Below are 22,169 nucleotides of genomic sequence, written 5' to 3'. Positions count from 1 at the left end.
GAGAGAGAGAGAGAGAGAGAGAGAGAGAGAGAGAGAGAGAGAGACTATACTAAGAAACAGACAGAAAGAAAAAAGAGGATAAATAGCAGAATTTAATTTCTGAATCGGCAAATTGGAATAATATAAGCGCCCGTTCGACCGGCGATCCGATCATCCCGTCATTACGTTTTTACAACGCACGTCGCGAGAGTCGAAAAACTCGATATTATATATATCACTGTAGTAGATTTTACAGCGACGTAATTGTTATCAATTACGCATGAGTGTGTTGAAAGTACAAAAAGAAAGCCGTTGATCGACGAACTTGCGTCTTATACGGGTCGACTAACGTGATCCGGATCATTAATCTAACGTTAATTCGCAATGGTGCATCTGATGTAACTCGAGCCGTATGTATTGATTTAATCCGAGCAATCTGTCTTAGTCGAAACGCGTAAACTCGCTTGGGGATTGACGCTGCTGCAAACATTGTGGCAGCGTTTTACATAAAAGATTAATGTCGTTGCGCAATAGCTTCGCGAAAGTTCGCCTGCGAGTGCAAACCGTATTTTTCTACCGAATGGGACCCATTAGAAATGATCTTAACCCGACGTCAAAGAGGTAAGAATTAATGGACGACGGAATATAAAAATGATAAAAATCATTATAATGTGACATGTTTCAATATTGCGATTATTAAAGGCGACACAGTATGATGTCCGAGTGCGGGAATTCAGTCTTTACAAATGCCTTAAAACGATGATGAAACGATCCTTAAACAGAAATGATGAAGCTACTAAAATGTGACATATGCGGTCGTTAATTAAACGACAGTTTACCGCGGCGAAAAATCGGTGCCAGGACAACGAGAGTGAGATTTTTCGGTGAAAGTGTGTGAAATGAAATATCGCGCGGTCTACTTCGCTAGATCGCCAGACGGATGTGCGGGGACATTTCGCGTTTGCCTTTCATTTTTTATCCCAAATTATGCCGTTGTATTGTTCGAGCGTGACGGACACGCTGCAAACTAGACATTAGGAAGCTTGAAACGCGCACTTGTACGTTTCTCTTGCATCTTAATAACATTTCTACATCCTAAATTTGACGATTAGAATTCAGGAACTCTGTTCTAAGACGTTTGAAAGTTTCGGTATGCTCGACGTTATGATTTTTAGACGTTAGCTGATGTTTATCCTATCGAAAGATCGTTGTACATACATTAACATTAAATGTAATTAATCGTATGTTATAATCAGACATCATGACGTGCAGAAACGTGTACAGCATTATGATACAGAAATTGAAAGGCGCTTGCGCGTTTCTCTCGCATCTTAATAGTTTCTCTGCATCCCAAATTTGACGATTAGAATACAGCTAACTCTACTCTAAGACGTTTGAACGTTTCGGTATATTTGATGTTATGGTTTTTAAACATTAGTTGGTATTTATGTCATCGAGAAATTATTGTAGATATATCGACATTAAATTAATTGCATATATTCATCAGGTATCATGACGTGTGCAGAAACGTATTTAGCATACAGAGCGATATGAGCGCGGTATTCTCACCTCTCGTTAATTCAGACTACATCTGTTCCGGATTTGCCACTTTCCGTTTTGCGCTTTCATGAGAAACGCACGTTCTTCGCTGCCTCCCTATCTCAGTCATATATCTCACGATGAATGCGTTCGTACAATCATAAAATCTTGTTCCCTTATGGTACAAACGTATCATTCAGCCAGACGCGCTGTAAAATGCGTTAGGTACAATCTGTGAAAGCCAATGAGTGAAATGGCCATACGTTTTCAATTAAAATTACTTAATTCACGCATACGACGCGCGAGTGCAACCATAATTTTTTACATAAGATGTGTGACAATTATAAATTTTTTACAATTTTTGGCGCAGCAGAAACCATAATTTACTATAATTTATTGAGACGTATCGGCGTGTCTTTTAACCACGAAAATCTAAAAGAATAAGTCAAAAAGTCGAAATATATATTAAATTGTTCCATGTAAAGTGTCTGCTTTCATGTTTATGTCGTTTTCGCAGTCATAAATTTATCGTGTCTCCATTTTACTTTCAAAACCATGCAAATGAAACGATTGTACTAACATACTTTCCGATTCGCCTTCGTATATTTCCGAGAAAAATAACTGACATGTGTTATTAGAAAAATTCTTTGACAGCAACTTCGATGACAGCATCAACGACGAGTGCGAGTTAATTGCACAATCATACCGATTTAATAGGTAACGGCGTACTGAAACGCACACTTACAGCTCATATACGAATCTCGGTTGCACTTACGTGTTCAGTGAGTACACTCACGCAAGCTTACCAGGTAGCATTTCGTCACAACCAATGTGCAAGGTGTGCAATAAATCGTTTCCTCCGCGACAAGGACATGCTACACAGTGGTTATTACGAGAAAGCCGTGGAAGATAAATTAAAGATCGGAACGAAGAGAGATGAGTCGCGGCGCGTGGGTTGTTCGCCGTGGAAGGGTCGAGCTTAAAGTGAATTCGCACGGTTTGTTTTTGCAGAGCGACACGAGAAGAGTTTATACATCCTGCAAATGGTTTCATTCTCTACAAATTTGCAAATAAATCATATTCGCGTGAGCAGTAAGTTTGTCTCATTAGAGATATATCAAGGTATAAAAGAGAATGTCTTATTTATGCACATTATTTAATTCGACGTGGATTTTTACTTTTCGTATTTTTTGTACTTATAAATCTTATTTAAATATGTGCTGCTTTGTCTTACTATACTGGCACAAAGCATAACCACGCATATATAGAAACTTTTCTGCAAACTTCTCGTGTATTTTTGAGCTTTTTTATGTTCAGTGGAGATACAGAAATGTTCTTTGAAATTTTCGTTAGTGGAGCAAACGCACATACTCTATAGAGCTTTTGTGTCAAGTAAATATTAACGCCAACTGACAGTCCGAGATGTCAATCTTAAAATTTGTTCTTGTGTTCGTCATATACACTGAGGAAGAAATTATCTTAAAATTAACAAATATTTTTTTGATGGATGCCATTAACATATTTACTAAAATCTAAATTCTCTTTATTTAAATCAAATATTGTTTACCTGATTTAAGTAAACAATATTTGGTTTAAATAAAGAGAATTTAGATTTATAAATAAATATGTTAATGGCACCTATCAAAGAAATATTTATTGATTTTAAGGTAATTTTTCCCCCAGTGTATTTCAATTCATTGTTGGAAATACTTTCAATGTGTGACAGCATTTGTAATTCTGTGCAAATAAGATGACATAAACTGTGTAGAAAAAAATTAAGTATTTTGTCGATGAAGTTTGCAAGTACGGCATCGCCTTAAAATCGAAATATCAAAATTCATTGTCTGACCATATAAACTTTTATGAGATAGTTTTATTTTGCATATAAATGCAGTATATAAAAATATGTGAACTGATGGGTCTTATAGCAAGTGAAATGCGTGAAATGAGTGAAGCAAAGCGAGTGAAATGAAACACGTTCGCGACGATAAACGATTTCGTTATGACATTCGTTGAGAACGAACTGCGTGAATTCGCCTTTACGCTTTCGGGAGATAAACATCCGCTGGGCGCGACTACCAGATCGATCCTGCAGCACGTACGTCGCGTTTCCACAGCGAGCCCCTTAATTATTGTCCCGCGTTACACGCATTAAATCGGACGGAGAGAAAAGGGGAGAGAAAGAGCCACGCATTGTTTTCGTCCGGGACTTTCTCCCCGGGAGATCTCTCACGAATCGCGCGCGGTGCGAGCTCGCGCTCGCGAGTCGAATTGCCCAAGGAAATGCAGCCGAAATTGCCGTGGCCGGGCTATTAACGATTGAAATCGTGATAATCGTGCCTTGGCAATGGGCAAACGCAGCTTGTTATACCCATCAAGATATTAATACCCGGCTGCCTCGTAGCCGTCCAGGTCGAGTGTGAGTTTGATGGGTAAACGGCACACGATTCCGCGGGAAGATTGGATCGCGCGAAAGGAACGAAAGTTGCATTTCCGGCTTTTCGAGAGAGCTCGTCGACCTGATGATTCAAATCGTTGGATTTGTTCGTTCCTTCAATAACGCGTAACGAAGTTGGCGCGCCGATGAATTAAATTGTCAGTCGACTAAATCGATCTACTTTTACATCTCGCGTGCAATGACAAGCACTCGCGATTTGCGTATCCGTTTCCAACGCGCGCGCGCTATTCGACGTGCGGGTTGTAAAGTGACGTTGTCGTATACGGTGAGTGAAAGTAGTGGCCGACTCGCGGGAGGCATTATTTAATATCCTAAGTCGAATACGTTGTCGCGGAAAAACGAAGGAACACGACGACGTGTCCAGCTAGCGCGCACCATTTGAAAGATTCGAAAATCGGTGCGGCCGCTCGTGCGAAACAAATTGCAACGGTCCGACCGTTTCGGAGAACGTACCGGTTATCCGATACGTGTGCGCGGCCGTGTATAATAAACCGCTCTCTTATTGTATCGGCTTGATAATTTCTTCAGGCGCTATTTGATATCCGTAGATACATGCGCTTGCACATTACGTTGATATTTACCTGTCAACTTCATGACAAAGTTGACACGGACTTGTCAGATAAAAGTGCATAACCGTTCTTAATATTCAGTTTCGTGAAAATTGGATTTGAGATTGAGAGGGAAAAGAGCTGCTATGCAGAACACCTGGAAAATATCTTGCATCACGCTCATATTGTCAGTACTTGTCACGCGATTTCTCACAGCGCGCTTTGTCCGATTACGTATAAAAAGTAGAAACCGACTTAATAAGTTCGCAGAGTATTATTACGCCTATGTTAACCTGATCAATCTCGACGGCATAGGGATATGATGTTTTACATTTAGCAGAACTCATAGTCAACAAGTGTGAATAGCACACTTCGCGCGCGATAAGATCAATTCGGCGAAAAAGTCACCGAATTGCCTGCGTCTGTTCTTGTGGGATTGATCTTTTCCCGCGAGCTTGTCATAATGGAAACACCTGCGGAAACGCAATCGTGCGTGATACTTCATTTCACAGGTACGCGGGAGTACGGTTGCACCTGCGTGCATGTAGAGCGGAACCACCGCGGATTTAAAGTAAAGTAATCGGAAAGGTCACAAGAGAAAAAGGGAGGGAGTAAAGACGTAATTATGTATTGAATGATTGACAAATCGAGCTAATAAAGCAAATAAGTTATCTGAGAGAGATCTTTGTTATCGCGTGGAGTAATACGTTTATAGGATAACGAGTTAGATACATATCTGAGATTACAATAATAATTCAAAAAACGTGACTGAAAAACTATTATTTTGCGTTTTTCCTCTAATAATCGCAATTTAATACGATTATATAAGATTGTGTACTGAGGACTGTACAGTGCGCTTTTCCTCATAGCTGTCGATTCTTTGAACTTCTCGTGGGTTTCCCTTGCTATTATATAAATATAGAAGCACCAGCATAGTTCTTTATTTATCTGAAATTAAAACCAGAAATAACTTTTTATGAATTAATCGTCGAGAGCTAGGTCGACAATGGTCACCTTACTTCTCGTCTAATTTCAAGTAATTGCAGTTTCAAGTATAGTTTACGTCATACAGAATCTATAAAAATCAATTACTCGAAGAATCTGTATAGGTGATAGAAAGTTATTTCAGGATACACCTTACATAAAAATGTGTAAAATGTATAAGATACAAACGATTAAATATCGCGGAAAGAGAGAGAAGAAAAACGCAATTCGTTATCTTAACGATCCGATTGGCGTTTGAAACGCGGTCATTTCCTGCGAATATGTAACAGAATCCGGTTGATTCATTTACGATTTCCGCGATAATTCGTAATGATTTGTCGCGTGTGTACGTGACGTACCTATCGATCAGCCAAACTCAGTGCAAATTGGCGGAGTACCAAGTCGGTAATTTTCCGGCTTCTTAGAACACAATCTCTTAGTATTCAGGTGCTTATGACTGAAAATTAAGAGATTGGTCGCGGTGTGATTAAATGTTCACGGTGAGATTTATTACGAATTCGCATATTTTTGGCAAGTTTCCGTGTCGAAAAGATTTTACATCGACTTTTTACATAATGAAAAAATTGCGGATCTTTAGTACGTGTTCGATACGGGCCGCCGGTTTTCTTTGAGATTGAAACTTTGATATCGGTGAATTTTAGTCGTTATTCGGGTCGTAATGTTTGTGCCGCTGCTGCGGCTACTTTATAGTTTAATCGGCGATGGCGAAAGCCCGTCGTCGTGTCTCATTAGAGCTCGCGATGGGAATCGCGATAAAATATCGGGCGATGTGGGAGTCGCAAAAATTGAAATGTCAACTAAACTGACCGCAACCACTGACCGCGAGTTATGCGAGCGTAGCGAATTTAATTTCATTCGGTATGGCGCGCGGACGGACGATGATAAGCAAACTTTGCATGGTTGACGAAAGTCCGATTTGCGAAAGGTCACATTGCATAATGAACAGCAAATACATGTTGGTCGCGAAACCCGCGGGATCATCTGCGCCAAATGTCACATCGCGTCAACAATTTGCACGAGAAAGATAGAAAATCTGTGGCCTGCGTAATAGAATGAGGGGCAAGGAAAATGAAAGGAAAAAAAAATGACGCCGGAAGTAACGCGGAAGTAACGCGATCTGATCGGCGAATTGTACGTTACGCCGTGAACTGCAAACCTCGCGATCTGATCCATATTCAAATGTTCGATACCAGTGCGAGAACTACATAGAAGGAAGTCGTAATGCTTTTATGGTACTGTGTCTATATCCACTTTCCAAGTGTTATTCGCGTCAACATGCGCCGCGGAATGCCATACGCGTCCGAAACTTTCGAAGCACGCGCGTCTGAAAAATCTTGTTACAATATTCATGAAGCTAAATTAATAACGATGTCAAGATACATACTGCAACTCGTTTCTCATGCAAAACAACTAATAAAAAATAGAGAAAAGAAAAAATATTTTTTGCAGAGAGAATGGTTGCGGAGCAACTTATCCGCGTACGGAAAGGGCAACAACGCATAGCAATTCCGAGCATTTCCGAGGCGATGAAGGAGTCATTAAACCGTACGATATCTTCATCGTCTAGAAATATATACACTTTCTCGCGGTGCGACTGCAGTTACAAAGGTATAATTCGCAGCGAACGCTAATAAATGCAATATGCGTGTAATTGTTGTTGTCTGCTCCTTACGCTTTTACGAATAACACGTATACAATGAACATACCTTCTGTCTTCTTACCGTGCTATTATTCACGCTATTGTATTATGGCGGTTCATCCGCGCCTTCCTAGAAGGCGTTGTAAGTGCAATCGCGAATATCTCCGCGATTATACTGGAGGAGGGAGGAACATCGTGATCGGAAAATTACATGAGAGTCGCGACGATCTAAGAGAGCCGTCGGGAACGATGACACGTGACTGACATAACGAGATAGTTTGTGTTATAAAACACGTTACTTAATATTCTAGCGGGAGAATAAATCGCACGATTTTCCTCTGCTCTTTAATCCTTTGATTTTTAAACATTGTTTAACCGAGATAATGAAGTCGTACATCTTTCTTCTCATATTTACAGCCTCGTTACTGTGATATTGCCTCTGTTACATTCCTTGTCGCGAACTGACCTATTCGTTCTCTCTTTTCTTTCCTTCTCCTTTTCTTTTTTTTATTGTAACTAGAGGCGCGTCGGAGGGAAACGATTTCGAATCACGGCGCGGCACTTTGTTACCACCGGTGTCTACCATCGCGGAATGCACGCTACCTTGTAAGGACTTGCGTGTTACGCGCCGAGGTATTGCCGCGTGTACGCGCTTACATCACGGTGGCAGGCAAGCGGAGAAAACGAAGAGATGCTGTGTTTATTCGCTGTATATATGCGGGTCGTTCGTGCTATCCCGCAAGCACGTGCTATCCCGCTCCCTGTTCGTTGCGAGCTTCACTCCGCCTGACTGCACATCAACGCACACGCTCAACAGCATGAAAGACGTAACTTTATACGTTGTGTATAAAACTATAAAAATAGACGAGTGAATAATACCTGGAAAATCGAATCGTGATTTGTGTCCATTCGCGAATATTCGAGGAAGCTGCCAGGATGGGCTTATTTGATAGCTTATCCGCCTTTACCGTGTGTAACTCTAAATTATTTTTTCTTTTCATTATACATGATATAATATATATTTTATTCCATTTTTCTAATTGAGTTATATATTTCTAATGCCAATATTTCGATATACAACTTTACGACGAACAAAGATGAGCGTTTCGATGAAACCTTTCCATCTCTCCCAGTTTCGCCTGTATTGTCTTTCTCAAACATTAGGCAGTTTCGCGCTATTATTTCTACACGTCTGAATTCCACGTGGAAGCTTGACCTTCCCACGATAACGCCGAGCGAGAGCGCACAGGATCGGTGAATGTGTGCGGCGTGTGATGTAGGGTGACGCGGCTTTCGCGGTGCATTACGCCGCAGTGTCTCGCGGAATGCAGGCGAGACAACGACGACGAAGAAGACGACGACGACGACGAGGACATGGGCCGCGTTCCCGATGGCGAACCTTTATGTACGTGTCCGAGATTTTATCTCGTGACTCGTACGTCTCCGTCGGGAGCCCGATATTGTGTCGCTTGTGCTCACCGTAATGATCCGTACACCGGATTATACGCCGATCAACTGCGTTTGCATACCGACACAGAGACATACATAAGCCTCTCCTCGGGGAGTTCGCAGCGACCGAAATACATACAGGGCCGTTCCGACACCTTCGTCTTGGTCCTGGACATTAATATTTCACAGACGCAATATCGTATTGTGTCAAATATATTATGCATTTAACAGACCAGTCATTGTCTATTAAAAAATATCCATATTTTTCAAATACTTCTAGGAAGTAATATAATATTTTTTTCGAGAACAAATAGAAACCGCTACAAGTCTCAAAATGATTATAGTATGGTTATACATATGTATCAAAGTAATAACTTAGTGAAACTAGTATTTAATCGCTATTAATTGTTCCGCGATTGAAAGGACTTTATTTAGTAAAGAAAACCGTCAGAACGGCCCTGAGAATGTATTGCCAAAATGCACCGTGTGAACGGCGTAAGCAACGTTTGAAACCGAAGCTATACACGGATGTCTCGAGTGAAAATCGTAATTAATCACTTTCGAATACGTGGGAGCGCGAACAATCGTTGATGGACGGTTCTCCACGCTCTGGGCAATCACTTAATCGCCCCTTCGGAATATTCCACCTATGATTTCTGCGATCTGCAAATTGCCCTACGAGCGTAACAATATCGTTTATTATACGACATTGGCGATTAATTATACTTGCATAAACGAAAACTGAGCGAAATAAATAAAAAAAGCGCGGTGCACATTATCCTTTGCCATAATAGTTGATTGTTATTCGTACGATTGGTTAACTCAAAACGTTTCAATGCTGTCAGCTTGGCCTTTAGCAGATTATTTTTCTGCAACGAAAATTGTTTATGATAAAAGAATGAAAAATAGAAACGTGAAGTAAAAAAAAATAGAACGTATTTTTACAAAGACGTAACATATGGCAAACGGAATGTTTTTTTCAATACGTTGATAGCTTAATTTTAACAACCAGAATTATCGTATTCGTACACACTAAATTTTTTTTCGAAAACACTTTCTCTTAACTACTTAGTCTTATCCTTAGAAGAAAGTTGGTCTCGCGGATCCATATAATTATTCAGAATCGTCGTTGACAGATGAAGAAACGAGTCGAAGATTTCGAAGTAATTAGGGTGTATTTTATTTTAGAATACGATTCGATTTGCCGAAAGCGAATCGTCGGGTTACGCCCTCGATGAGTCGCGATTATTATCATAAAAGGCGGAACGCAAACCGCTCGTTAAGTTCATTAACGAACTGCGAGTAACTCTGCCCTTTTTTACTCGAGTTACCGTTAAGAGGATATGTCAGAATACTGATATTCTCTATGTCTGTCAATCTACTTACATAACGTCACGAATGCATACGTAACGTACGTATATGTACACGCAATCGATAGATCGCGCGTTAATATTTAACTTTCCAAATCAAAATTTCGGTTTTACGTTAACCTTATAAATTCTACCGAACTTGAAAGACCAAGATTTCGAGACATAACAATACCCAGACTACTGTCCTTTAATTCTTTAAATAATTATTTGCTACAATCTTTTTCATGTTGAGATTTTAATTTAAATATCAATTTATGAACTATATAATATTCGCAAATATTCCACTAACATTTAATTTTTATTCACAATTTCGATAAGTAATATATTAAACAATTTACTCTGCAGAGAGATAGAATAATGCGGTAAATATCTATTAAACAATTTAATATAAAAAAATATTAACGAGTAAATATAATTAATTGGCAAATAAAACAGCAAGCTTTTTTAATATTTTAAAATTTTCTTTCAATCTGTTTATTGTTATTTTTCTATTCACGTTGAAAATTTCGATAAAATATGAAGATTCAAAAGAAGATAAAATTATTTCGTTGCCGACTGTCGCCACATCCTGCGTCCTGCATTCCGTCCTAGAATCAATTTCTCATTCTCACCATGGCTCTCAATAGTTTCACGCAAAAACACGATTTAATCGAAAATGCAACGTTGATTCATGGTAGTATATTAATTAACTACGATCGTCGAAGGCTACACTTTTAGTATGTACTGTCCTGATCACTTTATCCGCTTTGAGAGTCACGAATATTTTCATGTCGTTGGTTGTTATGATCCTTCGGCCGCCAAAGGTACGCATCATTGACTGTAAAGCAACAACGATTAGCGACTAACGGGCGATGACGTAGAGGTTTTTGCTCATTGTTTTGGTAAGTCTCGCGCTTAACGTACTTTTCCGTAATCGAATTATTGTGTTTTGAGCCGCGTTGAGCGACGCACGTACTGTGAACAGTATGTATCGGTATTTTTGCTATTCCCGTCTAATTTCCGTCGAACTATTTTGTTGAGTATTGAACTTTTTAATCGGTTTCTCATCGGCATCGCGTTAGTTAACGCGTGTTTTTCCGATCGAATCGCATTTTCGTGAGTGTCAGTGCTACGACGTTGAAACAGCCAGAATGTTAGCCAGCCAGATTGGGGAACCAGGACGAAGATGGAGGGTATTGGGACACGGTCAGTAGCACATCATATATTTCTAGGTATGTCAAATAATTTAAATCATATCCAATTATGCTCATATTATTCCAAATTATTCATATCTAAGTTAAAATTTAGTCCGGCATTCATGGTCCATCATTCTTCGACAAATAATTATATATGTACATAACTTTATAAATCTTCGATTATTTGTCATCTTGTATTTAATTTATACAAGAAATATTAATTTGAACAACCAAATAACAATCCATGAATACAAACGTACAATTAATTATATTTTCAATCAAAGATAGTAAATAATTTAAATTACCGGTCTTCTTTTCAGAATTTATTATAAATTTCACAAATGTTTATATGCCTATTTATTATAAATTTCACAAATTTTTGTATGCCTAATAATGCTCTTTGAATTGTGTGTCCCATCTTCTTTACATCTATTAATGTCTATTTTTCACTTGTGACTAGCCTTGTTATCGTACCGGATCGTCAAGCATAACACTAGTATGATTACCGCGGCTTATAAAATAATAATCAATAATGTATTTAACATTTATACACAAGTACAATGCCGTGAATTGTTATCTGAAATAGAACACGCATGGGCTCTGAAAATATGTAGTATGTAAAATACTAAGAAAAGAAAAAGAAAGAACAAGATTGCTGGAATAGTCGATATGATACCAAGTACAAAATTGAATGTACTTTCTAATGTTAAATTCCGAGACTAATATTCGTTAAGTCTTCCTTAACTGCAATGTTATAAATAATTTATAACTCTCTCTCTCTCTCTCTCTCTCTCTCTCTCTCTCTCTCTCTCTTCCATATGCGATAAAATTGGGATTTACATTGACTGGAGTACAATTTGTAGGAGAATGTGAAAATGCAATTGTCTGCTACCTTGTCACCATTAATCGTAAGAAAGGTCGTAACGCGCCCCGGGAAATCCTCGTCTCTGTACGCGCTCTTCGAATCGTACTTTTTCTCAAGCAATTCACCCGAAGAGACTCGCATAAACGTCATCGTAACGTAACGCTTCTTACGTGCGTATTTTTTCCGTGTTATCTTCGAAAGTCATTCCGTGCATTCGATCTAATTACGAAATGTAGCGTGAAATGCCGTCGTGGCATTCTACCACCGGTGACGCCTTTTATATCACGATCGTGCAGAACGCGTAGGTATTTTGAGACTTCGCTTACGCAATGAGCATATCTTGCATTAAAATGTGAGCACGTTGCATTGCGTTTGTTCGTTAAACTAGTTTCGTTAGCGTCGGTTAAACATACAACCGTTCTCAATGCCTGTGCAACGAGCCGATTCGAAATTTTGATTCTAAGATTCTATCATTAGATATTACATTAGCGCGTATGTCTTTGCACAATCCATCATATCTAATAATTAAATTCACGGTATTTTTAATGTTCTAACTGCGCGTGTTATGAACAACAATTGCTAGAGCGAATACTATTTCATCCGTTACGCAGCGGAACATCGTGCATAGAAATAATTCTTATCGTCTACGAAAGCTGAATCTGTCTACGGAAGCGAAACCTATCTGTACAACTTTGCGAAAGATAATGATCTCTAATAAAATTTTAATTTGCGACTAAATCACTTTCGGATTCGACAAAGACATTAATCTAAATAAATAAATAATAAATTAAATTTTTGCTCAATATTTTGTGTATGTTATTTCAATTTAAGGCAACACGTGTTACGTGACGTAAACGTTTACGAGTTAACAAATGTGTTAAACTTTGTGATACGCCGAGAAATTTATATTCGCCGTAGTTCGTCTGTATCGCTCTATTTTCCATGAAAAGGTTAGCGCATAAACCTCGTTATTTTTTTTTCGCGTACGTGCCGAGAATTTATGAATCTCGTCAACATCGAATATCGAGTTTCCTGAACGTGGCGGACGGTCTCTTTAATTTCCCATGAGTATTCAATTCGCCGAGAAAGAAAGGGTTCGCGATTCGCAAAAACTGAACCAGAAGATACAAAACCTGTCACGCGAAATGCCGGGTATGTCGCGCTCTGTAAATTGAGTCGCTTAAAAGGCGCAATTAAAATTGTCAGAATACGTGGGCATCAGATACCGTAATGTAACGGGAACAAAGAGAAAAGTAATTAAATAAAATAATTGGTTTTATTCGTCATTTTTTGCGACTATTTATTGTTCCCGACAAAGTATAAAGTACGATCGATTGTAACATTTATTGAATATTATTTTATTTATCGGCAAGTTGTATTAATCATGTTTTTCAAATGATTCATAATTTTAAATAAACTTTTTAATATTGGCGTCGGTTAATACGCACGTTGCAATATTAAAGTGCCATGTAACTTCAAAGAGCTTTATCGTAATTAATATTCACGACTATTATTAGTAGCAATAAATCTCCTGGATGTTAATCGGTCAAACGTGCTAATTTTTCATAACATTATCGAAAGTAAAACGCCTCGACATTTCAGCGAAAATGTAGTTAACATTTTAGTGTGCATCACTTTCAATCGTACGCCGAGGGAAAGTTTTTCCTGACTCGTACGTCAGAGTTAACGTTTGCACTTAATTTTTTGGGTTACAAATAATTTTTATTATTTATTCCGCGTGCAACAGTGGTTTATTAGTAACGCGATAGTGTAGTGTCCCTCAGCGTGAAATTTACGAGATATTGAGTTTTGTTCAATGCATATAATTTATACGACAACAAACGTACATTTTCGATTTGATTTCGATATTTTAACAAATATCTTTTGAACGAAATTTTATTTTACATAAAATCCAATTTCTTGTATTTTTATACCTTTTTCTTGTGCGTTTTGGTAGTTTGAGATATCAAGAGGAATACAAAAAATATTATAAAATCATATCTAACGTTAATACCACGACAATGAGAACATAAATAAACAAATATATAATATAGTGTCTTCGAAAATGCCTTGCTGGTTGAAAAACACTTGACAGTCACAAGTGACTTTGAGAATAACGTATGTTACGTATAATAATAACTATAGAAATACTCAACGGCCGAGCAATCATAACAGTTTTCGACGCGAGAGGAAACACTTCGGGAGACGTCGCGTATGATTATCGATTTTTCGATCAAAGCGTGCGTGAGATGAATTATGTTGCCTTGTACGCGTAATTATCGTGCTATAATTATTTGGAGTAATGGCAGTATTCTGATATCTTAAGAATGATTATCATTTTTTATTTTTATTAAATTAAAAGAAAGTTATATACAATATTGAACCTTTACATTCTTTATGTATCGACACCTATCAATATAACTAATCAGAAAATTTACTTTTTGTGTCAGATTTATTAGAATTTACGGCGATACGATGGGTGCGGTCCCCTGGGGTGTAGTTTCGATGGACACAGATACCGTACTGGAGGATCCGGTTCAAGCCGAGCAGAGTCGGCTCGAAGGTAAATATATAGACTTCACTATTTTACTTAACTTTTTGTAATTGAAAGCTTTGATATAATTATTGAATTGTGAAAATTGTTGAACTATAACATCCGTAAAAGATTAATATTTTCTTAATAATACTTTCATATTTATGCGAATTTTTCTTATTAAGCTATTAACTTTTGTATTTAATTGGCGAAATTATATTTTTTGCTTTAGATTGGTAGCAGAATGTGGCCGTCTCTGACACGGTGAGTGAGAAAAATAGGTGAGAAAAGGTGGTGGATTTATTGGTGATGGATATTTACAGAATATCAATGAAGTCAATGCGATTGTAGATTTTTGCTTGTATGTATCTATGTATGTGCCGTCCACCAAAATACATTGCTCGAAGTAATTAGAAAGTCTTTTTCAATGCATATATGAAATAGTCAATATGCATATATTGAATAGATATTTAATAATAATATATTTTTAATAATAGACTTTTATATACATATATATATATATATATATATATTTAATAATAATAGATATTTATTTAATAGATATTTATACAGAATTCTTCTTAAAAGAAAGTTTTTAAAAAGAATTTGACTCCCTAATTAATTCGTTCAATGTAAAATATAAAATACGCATCAAAGTGCGTCAGAATGCGCATTAATTAAAGCGCATCAAGGTGCGTAATAAGCGCACCAAGGCGTATCAGAGTGCGTCACTATATACAAAATCGCGCGAATATTTACTTTGATTGCAACTAATTTTGGAGAAACTGCGATTATCAGTTTCTTGAATTTTTCATACGCGCCGGCTTCTGTAATTTAAAGATTATTACTAAATTCAATACTTATATACATTGTTTTAGTTTCTTTAATTAGAATCTTTGCGAAATGAAAATTATTTTCTGATGTAGTATAACCGTCCTCAAAATGTGATATTTTGTTTTCGTTCTCTTACTGAAAGAATCGTAATTTAGTTTATGAATTTTTACGCACGATTCATACTAAGCGCATCAAATTGCGTACCAAAGCGCACCAAAGTGCGCATATAAGGCACATCAGAGTGCGCATCCAAGGCGCACCAAAGTGTGCACATAAGGCGCATCAGAGTGCGCATATACGGCGCATCATAATGTGTACTAGTCAATTGCGTCACCATACACAAAATTCGCGATTATTTACAGTCGTGTCACTTTCAAATTATTACCAAATTCAATATATATATTCATTGTTTTTTTAAGAATTAGAATCTTTGCGAAATGAGAATCATCTTTTGACATAGTACAGTCTTTCTCGAGGAATGATATACTTTCTTTTTGTTCTTTTTGTTTTTTATGAAAGCGTATAATTGTGTTACAAATGGTCGTCCATTAAATTTATTCGCGATTATCAGCGTGAAAATTATTCGTAGTCATGAGCTTTTACACATAATTCGCGATTTGCAGGTATATTTGCGTAACACTTGAATCTATTGCGTACTTTTCGTTAAATTGTTAAACATACGCAAATGTTCGTTTTACGTTAATATTATTCGCGATTATCACCGTTAAAATTATTCATGGTTACGAGTGCAGTGCAGTGTAGTGTTGTGATCAACGTGAAACGACAGAATGCTGAATACTGGACGGATGCAACGATTTGAGAACTTGGACCACTGGACGTCGAGGGACCTCGAAATGGTGAGTGTTGAAATTGAACGCTCATGAAGCATCACATTACATATTGCATGCAAAAATCGCATTGATTTTCGAGTAGGAAACATTATTACTCAGAATTTCTGTACTCTGACAGCTCGAAGTTATTCGAATGAGCTTCGTAAACTAATAGCGCGACAGCGTGTGCGCTTGTAGGATAATTAATTAGGATCCTGCGCCATTATATAATCACTTCAGTCACGATGATTTGCTCATAAACACAATTATCATAATTGAATGTGTCATCAAAGATGATTCGTAATTACATGCACGCAATCGTCGATTTATGCGTCTCGTGTGCGTTCGCTGTATCCAAATCGTTCGTCTCCTGGATAATGTAATCGATCGCTCTACCCTCGCACAGTTCGCGCGTTAAACGGTTCCTACAAGAGAATACCAAACGTCAGCTTACGAGAGCATGCTGCGTCATAATTAATATGTCGCTGCGTGTCAAATGTGCAATTAAACCTTAAAGACTCTTATTCGCGTAATCAGCTATCTCACGACGCGGAAGTCACACTCGGCTAATGTTGACGCGACTTTAACCGACGTGTCGATACAGTCGTAGATATCTCGAATTTTGTCCTCGTTAATTATGCCGCTTGTGCTGGTACAGTGTGCTTACATAAGCGCACTGTCTCAATATATTTAAATGTGCCAGTTGATCAGAAGTACGAACGCATGAGAGACTGCGTGGATACGTGCGCTCATTTCGCGACTTTCATCCTCGTATACATCGTGGCGAACGTGCAAATAGGAACGAATATCACACATTTCGGCTGTGATTTCCTGGAAAGATATCGAAAGGTCCGCTTATGTGGACCTTTATTTCACGTAACACTTAATAATGCTCAACTTATCGCCGCTGAACTCTGAGCGCATTCACTCTTATACCATCAGAAGCGATACGTATCACGCGCGAGTAATTAAAAACGAATGCATTACGATATATAAAACCGACAGTTTACGATAAATTGACTAAAATACTTTATAATTTGAAATTATTAATATTTAACCGGTCCTTTTTTAGTTTTGAGGCCGGCATTAGTAGTTGTCACTTGAAATTTTCCTCGTGTGAGATACTCAGATTTTTATTCTAAATTAGATCCAAGTTTTTCAGTTGAATTATGATACATTTGATATCTTTTATATTTGCAATCGCGATTCGATTAAAAAAATTTTTGTATATTTTTTAGTTTAATTCGTACACGGAGAGAATATTGTTGTAAAAATTACAGTGCAACTTTAGTAGTCCGGGAATAGGCTGTCACTATTACCAAAATTATAATAAAACTTAGTAAGAATGATTATAAATATAATCAGAGTTATCATGTTTATTTCGTTATGATTTTCGTAATAGTGATAGGCTATTTCCGGACTACTACAATGTTGCATTATAATTTTTACTACAATATTCTTTCCGTGTAGTACCTCATTCGAAACAAGTTCGGAATAACTAATAATACAAACCTTATACACCCGCGGCTCTACCGAGATGGTATAAGATTTAACTACTTCAATGTTCTTAAATGTCGATTAAACCTTGAGTCTCAGTCTTTGCCTGAAGACAGTTTAAATTCAGGCTAAGACTTTCGACGCTGGTGAAACCAAGCATTAGGAACTTATTCAGTTATGACATTATTTTCTTTCTTAGTTTCTTCTTCGACCCGCGTTACTGCTGACGTGTGTTGTTTTTTCGCTCTAGTATAGCCACACTTCTCCCGCGGCGCGAAAAATTCCGTTATCACCATTCGTGCCTTGCAAAGCCGTGTAACGATATAAGCAATAACGTTAAGCTATTTCGATGACTTATTAAAATTCCGTGTCCTTGTTTGATGTATCAGCCAAAATGTCAGCCGAAGTAGATTTAGGCCAGGTTTCGTTTTTGCGTACTCACGAAGGTCTATCGGCTAATCATCGCGTGCAAAAAGAATCGCTCCTTACGATCTCCTCTCGTGATTAATCTACGATTGCGTGGCAGTCAACGCGTCAACTGTCCACAAATAGCACGATACTATTTTTTATTTTTCTTTCTTTTTTTCTCGTATGCCTAATCATTATACACGACGTGTGTCGAAAGTGTCGAGAGAATAAAAAGAGAGCACGCTCTCTCGGCTCTGAGCGGTACAGGAATATAGAACCCAGACGCATGCATAGATCAAAGCGGATTTTGCGATAAATTCCGCATTTCTCCATCACGCGCCGATTTATGCTGCATTTCTCCGCGCCGTACAATTCCGCACGTGAGTTCAGAAGCGAGGACTTTGTGTCCCGAGTTTTATCCGAGGAAATTGTCGGCCTCGCGCGGCCGTCGTGGTCGCGGTGCTTTGGTTAGTGCTTATCTCATGATAAACGCGAGCGTTAATTTCGCGTAACGTTATTTTCGCAGCGGGATATTGATGTCGCGAAGAAAGGTGTATCCTGCTAGCGACGCTTGACGCTTGGCAGGAAACACTCCGTGGCAGTCCGACAGTTGTTCCGTTCTCGCGGCGTGGAAGCGTTATCGCTTTCATCGGGATTTTTGTTAATGCCGTAGATAGCGATGCGATGATAGATACGAGGGACAGACCCGCCTCAACATTGTCGATCATTGAAGCGTGCACGAGGTGGTAGAGAGAAACGATTATAGTGTTTCCCTCGACCTTCTCTTTCTACGCATGTGCCGGCAGTTGTCGACCGTATGCTATTGTATGAAAGTGCAAAGGAACCAACGCATGGCATGAGTGAAATGCGTTCCTTTGTATCTCGCTGGAGAAGTGCGTCCCTTATGCATTTGCGCGCAATAACACACCCATAGAAAAGCACTCGAAGCACCGTTTGCAAAAAGGGAAAGGTCAAACTGCCGCCCGACTAGAAATTTATCCCACGATCAGGTTGATCCCAATCCCTTATCTAGCTTGTATGAGGAGATGTTATCACGCGAATCCTAATTGTTAGTAGAATCCTAATTAATAATACTTTTTATTATTAGTAAAGCTCTGATTGCCATGCTGCGTTATATGGCTTCGTCAGAACTCGTTAACATCACCCTATAACAAATCAAACAGCTGATTCAGGACCACAGGATATATTTCTATTCGAGTAGTGTCTACATTTGCTCTTTTTACCTTCTTGGAGAATCTGAATTGTTCTTGCTTTCGCTGAATTTTATTGCGAATTCCTTTATCTAGTATCTCTTTTTTTCTCTCCTCCCTTATTTTTCCGAGCACGTCGCGCCTCGTCATATGCGGCCTATGCGCAGATATTCATCTGGTTCGTGCGACCGGTCAGAAAAAGCGTCATGTATCGTGGAACGTAGCGCATTTTTTATACGTTGACCCACATATATCGTAGGTACGAAGGATTCCTCGGAGCGACACGATTTTCCTAAAGAAGAAACTTCGCTTGCGATTTTCTTGAAAAAGTGTTTGACGCCATTGTAGACGCATCCAAGCCGCGTATACGACGCGGTAGGCGCGAGTGTAAATGCGAATTTACCGGCGCAATTGAATCGATTTAGGCCGCCGCGAACATGACATTGCGCGCCACTTTGTAAAGTTTAATCGTTTGCGTGTACATTTTCAGAGATTACAGGAAAATCTTAGTATGGTTATCCGCGCTAAAGCTAAGCATTTCCCACGAGTTGCGCCCCATAAATGTTTTACCGCGCGTGTCCTCATGGCGAGTTACATCAGTTTTAGATTTTTTCTTAACAAATTAGACCTTTTTCTCTCTCTCCCCTTTCTCTTTCTCTCTCGACAAAAATTTTACAGGAAGTATATTTACATAAGTGTAATTAAGAGATACGTTTAATTACCGAGTCAATATAGAGAAAATTGAAAACTCTCGTCGCAGAGAGCACGGTTCCTCCCATAAATCTAACTCTGATCGCTAATTACAAAATTATAACTACTCGATGTACGGCGCGCTAATGAAACGTTGGAAAGGTAGTAGCCGCATTGCTCTTAATTATCGCGTCGGATCTGGTCGCGCAAATTTTACGGGTGCTACGTGTTCGTCTGCGGGAGAGAAACCGCGCGCGGTAACACGGTTTTCCGCGCGAAGAAAGTGTTTTCCACATGGACTCTCGCGCACGCGTAAGTGCACGTACGCACGCACGCACCGTGCGGTTTCCCCGGGAGTGCGTTTCTGCGGTGCTACGTGCGCACGAGATGTGAAATCCGGGGCGATGAAATGAACAAGTTGCGGACCCACGACTGTCGTTAATACGGCCCACGACGTTTTTCTGCGGATTTGTTTTCAGCCGAGCCGGACCGGGGCGCGATTTGCCGGGCGAGATAGCATTCAGTTGCGCGTAATTGGTGTCATTAGCTTGGCAGCGGTAACCGTTGCACAATCGACACGCGCCCTGAATGTTCGCAGGATTACCCGCGCGCTGCCGGAAGCGCTCATGCTCGACACCGCGTGCTACCGAGAGCTGGTTCCTCATCTTCCGCCCATTTACATAAGCGCGGTCTGTCCCGCACGAATAACTGGAGGGGACCGAGATGTTAATTAACTCCTTCGGGACGGCTCCGAAATCGTCGCACGTTACTTCGCACTGTTGACCACTGCGCTGTCAATCAGGCTCTTTTTCGTGTTTATGCGGACATCTCGACGACGTTGTCGTGCAATCATCTCGCGGTTACTGTATAAAAAAGTAATATCTTGTACGCGTCTCCCGACACGCGCGGCGCCGAGAAAAAACCGTAGGAACATATCAATCATTTACAACGTATAGAGCCGTGAAGTAAAATTGTAGCAATTAATGTGCCAATCGGAGAAACGCCTCGCTTTCATCATAGCGCACCGTAATGCATGTCGGACGGCCTTTCGATCGTGATCCACTCCTCGCCGACTGTCGTGGTTCATGACGAATGAAATTTTTTCTTTTATCATGAGGTGTGTCTACTGAATGTCTACAAAGTTCCAATGCAGAAAAGTCACTTGCTAAATATCGACAAGTAACACGTTCAGCAGATAAAAACTATATGTTTCGCTTTCGTCATAGCCATATGCGTCTAGTCTTCTGATATTTACTTTTACTGTTTGAGGAAGGAAAAGTTTCCAGACTAGAAATTTGCGCAAGTTTTGATAAATACTATCGATTAATAATCGTACAATGAAGTAGAGTTGCGCAAATAAAAGAAAATATAAAGTTCGTGCAAATATTCTTTTAGTATATTATATTATATAGAGTATTTTTCATTTTAACTCTTTGGAGCATAGTGGTTTCACCGTGAAATCATGTATTAAAACCAAATCATAGCTTCAGGCATAGATGTCTCGCAACGAAACCACCGCTTAGCCTATGCATAATAATACTCTCTACCGGTTTTGTGTTATTTGTAGTATTCGCTTGTTTGCGCGTGATTTTGATTAAAATAGGAAAATAGAAAAAATTAATTTTAAAAGGAACGACTTTTTGGGTTGTAATTCTAGACATATGACGTGATTATTTTATTAGAATCCGAATTTTGAAGATACTGTGTTTCAAAAGGTTAAATAGATCAGCCGAATATTTTATAGTAAAACCGAGAGAATTTTATAGTAAAAATTAGTATAAAATTTTGCAATGTAGGAATATATCAACCTTTTGCAGTATTTTTTCATTTTATATATCTATGAAAAAATTTGTTATGTTTCTAATAAATATTCATCATTTTCTCTAACAGGATGGACTTTATTGACAGTCTATTCCTGCACTACTAGAAACATAGTAAAAATGAAAAAAATTTACATGAAAAAATGAAACTCGAATTCTCTTTTTGTAATCGAGTTTATATCCTAGAAAGTCAAGACGGTAATGGCTTCTAGTCAAAATTAAATTTGTTATGTTTCTAATAAATATTCATCATTTTCTCTAACAGGATGGACTTTATTGACAGTCTATTCCTGCACTACTAGAAACATAGTAAAAATGA

The 22,169-nt window shown here is 38.6% G+C and overlaps 1 protein-coding gene across 3 annotated transcripts in view; it reads left to right on the top strand.

Moving 5' to 3' along the window:
* The first annotated feature begins 353 nt into the window (after positions 1 to 353).
* Positions 354 to 22,169, top strand: part of LOC116844735 (laccase-5-like) — an 81,950-nt gene continuing 60,134 nt past the window's right edge. The window contains exons 1-3 of one of the 3 annotated variants that reach the window (XM_032816690.1): positions 7,771 to 11,198; positions 14,478 to 14,590; positions 14,793 to 14,824. Coding sequence is in view for 1 of the 3 variants with exons in the window: in XM_032816688.1 (XP_032672579.1) it covers positions 576 to 600 (25 nt within the window). In the remaining 2 variants the exon portion in view is untranslated. Of the gene's footprint in view, positions 601 to 7,770; positions 11,199 to 14,477; positions 14,591 to 14,792; positions 14,825 to 15,427; positions 16,252 to 22,169 lie in introns of those variants that run through there. The other 2 variants (XM_032816688.1, XM_032816689.1) reach the window with 2 other exon arrangements.

This window comes from Odontomachus brunneus, unplaced genomic scaffold (genome assembly GCF_010583005.1).
Source record: "Odontomachus brunneus isolate Ranch 3 - 2012 unplaced genomic scaffold, Obru_v1 Obru_scaffold_045, whole genome shotgun sequence".
In the NCBI taxonomy this organism is placed as follows: domain Eukaryota; kingdom Metazoa; phylum Arthropoda; class Insecta; order Hymenoptera; family Formicidae; genus Odontomachus; species Odontomachus brunneus.
The sequence above is the reverse complement of the archived record's forward strand: the minus strand, read 5'-3'. Positions and strand labels throughout refer to the sequence as shown.